Here is a 7,849-nt window from a genome sequence, read left to right as displayed (position 1 = left end):
GAGAGGGTTAGGGATTTGAGGATGGGGAAATTTGGCTCTTTTACAAAAAAAAAAATCTCCATGCAAGATTGGCCGAATCAAAACGAACTACATGCCGGTCAACAGTTGGTCAAACCCATCGGCTACCCACCGTGTACGTGCTACAGTGACCGTATTTTCACGTCACATCGTATTGAGTGACCGTATCGGTCGCAACTATAGTGACCATAAATGTATTTATCTCAAAATAAAAGTCAGCATGCATCTCCTATATTGCTCAAAATAGTATGTGTAAGAATCTCTTTCCACACGCGTCTCCTTTGCCGGCCTCCTTTTTGCTTTGCTTTGCCCTCCTCTCTACGTACTACACTCTCGTCTCTTCTTTGCACAAAATCGTTCGCTAGCTACCTTTACTTCTTCTCGAGGCTACCAGCCAGCAGAATCGAATTCCTCCCCGTACGTCGCCGTGGCCGTCGCTCCACCGTTGCCAAGAACGGCAAGCTCTCTCCGGTAAGCCTCCTCCTCCTCCTCCTCCTCCTCCCGCCTCCTACCTATTTTCGTCATCCTATTTTATCTCTATATCTCTGATGGGAGAGCAGAACACATCTCTGAGTAGCGCATAGCAGCAAAATCTCCATTCACCTTTTTAATATGGTGTTTTCCTCCGGAATCTTCCATGGTTTTTAGATATATTTTTCCTTCCAATATGGAAGTATTGTCTTATACTCCAGCCTTGGATCGTTGGAGAAAAACTAGTTTCACTCCGCCTGAATTTTGTTGAATATTCGGTCGGTCAGTACTGTTCTTGGGTATGTAGGACTACTCCTAGACTAGAGACTAGAGACAGTACGAATGTCGTCCAACTACTTCAGGCAGCTCCAGTTCACAACGCCATCGATCGGCGTCATTGTATCTGTCATTTTCCTGAAGTATCTAGTGACTACTGTGATGAAATTTCTAGACGAGCCTTGTATAATCTACAGTATTAGGTGTCTCTTCCTGAAGTCTCTAGTGGAACCGTACGTCTGTCTGGAAGCGCCCGAAAGGATTTTGGAAATACTAACTGCGTGTGGGGTCGCACTCACATCTGAATCTTCCCCTCTGTGTCTTCTTTGGTTCAATTCGTGTTCTTTGTCTGAATCTGTAAACTCAACTACTTACCTGTTGCATTCAGAGTTGGATTGGTGTTGCTGCTGACCAGTTTCCTCGGCCCAGCTAGATGGCAGAAGTAGTAGAAGTACACAAGGTAAATCTAGTACTCCCTCCCATCGGGAGGATATCTGTTGCTACCGGAGCACCTAAGATCAGGTGCTCCAGGAGCTTTTCAACCGTTAGATCTGAGATCCGAAGGCCGAGGAGAGAGCTCATGCTTTTATTCAAAGAACACCCTCAGAAATTTGATATTGCAAATCGGGTCCAGCGCATCTGTAGATGACCGTTGGATTTCAGATCCAATGGTCGAGAAGCTCTTGGAGCACCTAAACTTAGGTGCTCCCGTAGCACCTGATATTTTCCCCCCTCCCATCCATCCAAAGTACTTCCCCCATCGCGAATTACTTGCACAAATGAATAAAAATGGATGCATCTAGAATTTTAAAATACGTCTAGATACATCCATTTCTGCGACAAGTAATTCCGGACGGAGGGAGTACTACTTAAGTTCAGTACCATCTGACTATATTGATCAATCAATCAATATTTTTTTTGTCAAACTGGTGCAGCCTTAAGAGGGCAAACCCATTTTATTAGCACCCTAAACAGTGTAAAGACAACAGCCTTCCCTTAGAGAGTTGATCAATAAATCATGTTTATGTTCTGCTGTGCTGTAGCTGCATGTTGTCAGGATTCCATAACTAAGCTAAGCACTAGTTTTCAGGGGAATTGTATGGCTCACAAGTAAATAAGCTGACCAGCATTGACTGAATTTTCCAATAACTACAGGTCATAACAAAGTCTAGGGCGTAATGGTAGGAGCTAGGATCCTACCTGGTCTAGGGCGTAGGTTGTATAGGAAGGGGGAGGATTGACGGAGATGCGATCGCGGCTGCCGACGGCGGGGCGCCGTGGCGCGATGAAGAAGAGGCGGCGGCGGCGCAAGAGGCGGCTAGGGTTAGGTTTCCCAGCTCCCTTCGGGAAGCCGAGCAAATAATGATTGCTTCTTGCTTGATTAGATTGATACATCTCCTCTCCTTATATAGAGAGGTTTACTTGACTCCTAAGCAACCGATCCTAATAACGATAAGATAATTGGGCTAAGCCCCTAATAATGATAAGATAACTTGGGCCACAACCCACTGGGCTAAGCCCCTAATATGCTGGTCATAACACTTCTCCCCGCCTGCACAAACAGCTCGTCCTCGAGCTGTAAGGTGGGGAAGCGCTTGCTGAACTCCGCGAGGTGATCAACCAGCGTCAAACACCTTCGCGACAGCTGGGGCGGCCAGGTCGGCGGCAACGGCGTCCTCCGGAAAGTAGTCTGTTGCCTCCAGGTAGAAGAGTCGCAGGCAGACGTGGCCGGGCGTGTAGTGCTCGTCGCAGTTGAAGCACAACCCTTGGCGGCGACGCTCGAGTAGCTCGGCCGAGGTGAGCCGGCGAAACGGGCGCGCCGCGGTCGCGGCGAGGGGTGCCGCGGAAGCTTGAGCAGGCCGACCCTGCGCGGGAACATCCGGCCAGGGTAGCGACCCAGCAGCCCGGGACGGTGATTCCTGCTAGATGGCCACCGCGCGGCGCTCGAATGCGTGGGCGTAGTACATGGCCGTCTGGAGATCCTGGGGTCCCCGAAGCTCCACGTCCACGCGGATGTGATCCGGAAGTCCACCGATGAAGAGGTCGGCCTGCTGCTACGTCGTCACGCCCGACGCGTGGCATGCCAGGGCCTGGAAATGGTCGGTGAAGTCCTGAACCGTGGAGGTGAAGGGAAGGCGGCCTAGCTCTGCTAGGCGGCTCCCGCGGATCGGTGGCCCAAAACAAAGAAGGCAGAGCTCGCGGAAGCGTTCCCAAGGGGGCATGCTGCCCTCGTCCTGCTCGAGGGCGTAGTACCAGGTCTGTGCCGCGCCGCAAAGGTGGTAAGAGGCGAGCTAGGTACGCTCCGAGGTGAGTGTGCGCTGCCCGCGAAAGAACTGCTCCCACTGGTTGAGCCAGTTGAGGGGGTCCTCCGTGCCGTCATAAGTGGCGAAGTCCAGTTTGGCAAACCGCGGCGGTGTCTGAGTCGGAGCGCCGTGGCTGACTGGCTCGGAGGTGCGAAGCAGCGAGGATTGGGGCGCCCGATCACCATGGCCGCGGCCCGTGGAGTGCCCCGCCGAGCCGGAGGGATCGCCGAACTGCAGAGTGGGTGCCGGCTGGTCTCCAGCCGACGTGTAGACGGGTGGCGGCGATGATCTGGTCAGCCAGGCCGGTATTGGGGACGGTGACGGCGGGAAGCGCACTTGCTGGATCGGTACACCTTCCTGCGTGGGTGACCCGGGCCCCGTGCTGGGCGGGGGCGGGGCCGGCAGCTGCGGCGGTACGGACCCGGGTGGCGTGGTGGGCGCAGCGAGGGCCGGGGCCGGCCACTGTGGCCATTGAGGCGCGACAGCGGGCGGCGGTGGGGCCGGCAGCTGGGGCTGCGGCTGCCCGGACCCGGGAGGCGTCGGGGGTGCAGCGAGGGCCGGGGCCGGCCACTGTGGCCATTGAGGCGCAGCAGCGGGCGGCGGTGGGGCCGGCAGCTGGGGCTGCGGCTGCCCGGACCCGGGAGGCGTCGGGGGCGCGGCGATCGCCGGAGCCGGCCACTGCGGCCAGTGGGAGGCGACGGCGGGTGGCGGCTGACCGGGCCAGTGGTGGTGTAGAGGCCCGATCAGCGCCGTGGTGGCCGCGTACCAGGGAGGGCGGCTGGCCCGGTCGCGGCGGCCGGCTGCAAGGGCGGCGGCTGCCCGTAGGGCCCGGCCAGGTAGAGGCGTATGCCCTGGACGGCGGTGACGAGGTCGTTGAGGACCCCGGTCATCTCCGCCGGCGAGTAGATGGCGACGGGCGGCGCGGTGGCCGCGTCTGGCCGGTGGAGTCCAGCGGCGCGGTGGGGAGAGGCAGCGGCGCGGTGGAGAGAGGCAGCGGCGGGTTGGGTGGTGGTGCAGACATGATCGGAACCGAGCTACCTGATACCAAATTGGTAGGAGCTAGGATCCTACCTGGTCTAGGGCATAGGTTGTACGGGAAGGGGGAGGGTTGACGGAGATGCGATCGCGGCTGCCAGCGGCAGGGCGCCGTGGCGCGATGAAGAAGAGGCGGCGGCGGCGCAAGAGGCGGCTAGGGTTAGGTCTCCCGCCTCCCTTCGGCAAGCCGAGCAAATAATGATTGCTTCTTGCTTGATTAGATTGATACATCTCCTCTCCTTATATAGAGAGGTTTACTTGACTCCTAAGCAAATGATCCTAATAACGATAAGATAATTGGGCTAAGCCCTTAATAATGATAAGATAACTTGGGCCACAACCCACTGGGCTAAGCCCTTAATATGCCGGTCATAACACATCAAAATGGATAAAAATGGATGTATCTAGAACTAAAATACATCTAGATACATTCCCTTTTATTTAATTTGATGACAAGTATTTCCGGACGGAGGGAGTACTAGTTTTGTTCAGAACTCGTAATACTCTGTAGCTATGCCTTTGGTTTGAATGGAAGCCATTCACCTTGCTACAGAAATGACTTGATTTATCGTCGAAAGTTTATTCTCAGTTGTGCCCAGAAAGTGTGTCCTCCCAAGCTGTTACTTTTATGTTTCCCAATATTCTCTGAATAAACTGAATGAATGCAGCAAGTCTTTTTCCCTTTTAAAAAATGAGTCAATTACTATACGTCCATGACTTGCTGTTCTACTAATTCGGTTGGATGCAGGATTGGAGTGGTTCATTCCCCTCTGGGAAAAAGATAACGGTTGTTTTTGTCATAGGTATTACTTCTTCTAGACTAATACAGCAGTCCATGATATGCCCTGCTTAACTCTTTGAGCTGATCAGTCCATTGCTTATACTGCTGGTGCAGGAGGGCCAGGTAGTGGCAAAGGCACTCAGTGTGCTAAGATTGTGAGCCACTTTGGGTTTACCCATCTGAGTGCTGGCGATCTTCTTCGCGAAGAAGTTAAATCTGATACCGAGCAAGGGTATAACAACCTAGCCCCTATTCATGTAAATAAACCCCTATATTGTAACTTTTGTCTCGATATCTTTCTAATGTTTGCCTATTTCAATTAGTACAATGATCAAGAATCTCATGCACGAAGGAAAGCTTGTGCCTTCTGAGATCATTGTCAGGCTACTATTAAAGGCCATGCTTGCAAGTGGAAATGATAAGTTTCTTATTGACGGATTTCCACGAAATGAAGAGAACCGCGAAGCATACGAGAAGATTGTAAGAATGCTTCTATGTACTTATGATAGTGGCAAAAGAAGTTGAATCCCTTGTTGTATGCTTCACACATATACATTTGTGTGTTCAGATTAAGATAGAACCTGAGTTCGTATTATTGATTGACTGCTCAAGGGAGGAGATGGAGCGGCGCATTCTACATCGAAACCAGGTTTTGTGCTTGTCTTTCCTTAGGCCCAACTTATCTCATTTTGATTAACATGTGTCACTCAATTTGGTTGTCTTCAGGGAAGAGATGATGACAACATGGAAACCATTCGGCGGCGGTTCGAAGTTTTTCAGCAATCAACTCTGCCTGTTATTCAGCACTACGAGAAAATGGGGAAGCTTCGAAGGGTACTTTAATAGCTGAAATTATAATTCCATACATATAGTAGACTAAATAGAATATAGCAAATAAGATCATGAAAACATATTGCCTTCCTGATTCCAAGCCAATATGTATATCCGTTATTCAAGAATCTATAAAACTGAATCTCCTTTTATTTTCTGAGGACAGTTATGGGTTGATTTTCAGCTTCGATGTTTCTGATCCCTAAACACATTAAGTTTTCAATAGCGACATAATTATACAAAGGTCGTTCACTCTGAAGATTATGATAATGTAGATGCAATAATGAGAAATGCTTTTTGTTTTGGTGACATCATGTGGGTTTTTATGAGAAATGTGACTTGTGAGGTTGTGTCCTGTCCTGCCCCCTCAGGTTGATGGTGACAGGCAGCCAGACATGGTGTTTGAAGACGTGAAGGCCGTCTTCGCACAACTAAACACACAGGTTTTCTCCATTGTTGCATCTTGTAATTATTTGTTTTGAAATAAATCACAGGACCGGCGTTTACGGTTACTCTGGCGTCTTCTGGCAGGCAAACCAAGGCAGCAACGTGAGCAGAGCACAAACTAATCCATTCAAGCGCTGGTTTCTCGACCTTTTCTGCAGTAAGCAACTGTCTCATCATTGTTCCTATGGTTCAGACAGTTGATTTGAGTAGTTCCAGTCCAATTACTTGAAATTTATATATTCATTCTGCAACCATGCTCGATCATGTTCATTGTTGGACATAGATAACACCACGTGTATGTGTGATCTTCAGGTTGCTTCGATGTGGCAGACAGAAGGAACTGACCATCTACACTAGTGTGGCACCCTTCAGTCCTGGATCAAGAATTCAAGATGGAGCAGCAAGCAAGTACAGCAAAAGAAACTGTTAGTGTTGTGATGTGATGTGTTCATCTGGTGTGCTGTGAGCTCGATTAAGCTGTGTGAATTTGATCGTGTCAACGTTTCAACAAAGATTGTCCCTTCCAGCTTCAGTTTGTACTGAATTTGATCGTGTAAACATTTTAACAAGGAAATGCAGGCTTTGTTCTTCTTCGAGTGACAGGGAAGCAGATCACGTACCAAAGTCAAACCTAAAGAGTACTAAACTCGGCATACAAATCAGGAAGGACTTCCGACCAGAGGGTGTATGTCTTATTTATAGCTGCTGGTGCGGCGGCGCCTCCATGTCGGCGACGGTGGCACCGTAATGCGGAGGCTCAGCCTGCACGCCGGCGTGCTGCTGCTGCTGCATGTTCCTGTACGCGATGCAGTCGCTCACCTTCTTGACGTAGCTCTCCGCCATCCAGCCGAGGCTGACGAGCTGCTCGATGGCAACGCCGGCGAGGCCCTGGCGGCGGCCGACGAGGGTGTCGTGGAGGAGCAGCGTGGTCTCGAGCTGGCGGTTGTCGCGCTGCGCCCTGCGCAGCTGCTCCTGGATCTTGGCGATGCGCTCACGGACGTAGTCCTCCCCGTCCATCTTCTTCTTGCACTGGTCCAGCTCCGGCATGGACCGGAAGCGGTCGATGACGCGCATCGCCTCCGGGACCGACGGGTACACCTCCGGCGGGGAGGCGCCGCCCTCGCGGTACATGATGTAGCACGTGTCGACGCCGCACAGCACGGACAGCTCGCCGGCCTTCTTCTTGATCCCCATGTCGCGCTTCCTCGCCGTCGCCTTCCGGGTCGGGTCGCTCGCGATGTACTCGATGGCCACCTTCTTGCGAGCCATGGACGTCGACGCCGGTCGCTGCGAGGAAGAAGATGGGTAGGATAGGAATCGAGGTGAAATGGCTGGTCTGTAGGGACTTGGGAGACAATGGAATGGCGGTCTTATAGTGGAGTATCGAGTGGAGGGATTGCTGCCATCAACGTGATTGGAAAGGAATTATTCTGACAGATATGAGGATCGCTTGAATTAGTGCCGGTTAATGCGTAGTTAGCTATAGCATATCTTCTGGCCTATCGTGTCTACTGATGATCATAGGTCTGAACACAACGTTCAGCCCATCCACATGATCCATGTGATCAGAATTAAGATTTCGAGTGTCTATTTGTACGGTGGCCTTGGTTGACGTGATGCATCATGTGCCAATATTTTTCGTACCATCGTATATATAGAGAAAAGTCGTCGAGTCAGCATGTCTGAA

The 7,849-nt window shown here is 51.5% G+C and overlaps 2 protein-coding genes across 2 annotated transcripts; one reads left to right on the top strand and one right to left on the bottom strand.

The window, feature by feature from the left end:
• The first annotated feature begins 355 nt into the window (after positions 1-355).
• Positions 356-6,745, top strand: LOC123077681 (UMP-CMP kinase 1). Its single transcript, XM_044499976.1, has 10 exons — positions 356-489; positions 1,154-1,225; positions 4,852-4,906; positions 4,999-5,116; positions 5,208-5,364; positions 5,453-5,533; positions 5,611-5,718; positions 6,087-6,158; positions 6,247-6,319; positions 6,475-6,745. The coding sequence occupies exons 2-10, from the start codon at positions 1,199-1,201 to the stop codon at positions 6,504-6,506; spliced, it is 723 nt and encodes a 240-aa protein (XP_044355911.1). The 5' UTR covers positions 356-489; positions 1,154-1,198; the 3' UTR covers positions 6,507-6,745.
• Positions 6,746-6,833: 88 nt separating this feature from the next.
• On the bottom strand, positions 6,834-7,478 carry LOC123077682 (agamous-like MADS-box protein AGL80). The gene has a single exon (XM_044499977.1). The coding sequence runs from the start codon at positions 7,429-7,431 to the stop codon at positions 6,859-6,861; it is 573 nt and encodes a 190-aa protein (XP_044355912.1). The 5' UTR covers positions 7,432-7,478; the 3' UTR covers positions 6,834-6,858.
• Positions 7,479-7,849: the final 371 nt, after the last annotated feature.

This window comes from Triticum aestivum, chromosome 3D (genome assembly GCF_018294505.1).
Source record: "Triticum aestivum cultivar Chinese Spring chromosome 3D, IWGSC CS RefSeq v2.1, whole genome shotgun sequence".
Lineage (NCBI taxonomy): Eukaryota > Viridiplantae > Streptophyta > Magnoliopsida > Poales > Poaceae > Triticum > Triticum aestivum.
The sequence above is the reverse complement of the archived record's forward strand: the minus strand, read 5'-3'. Positions and strand labels throughout refer to the sequence as shown.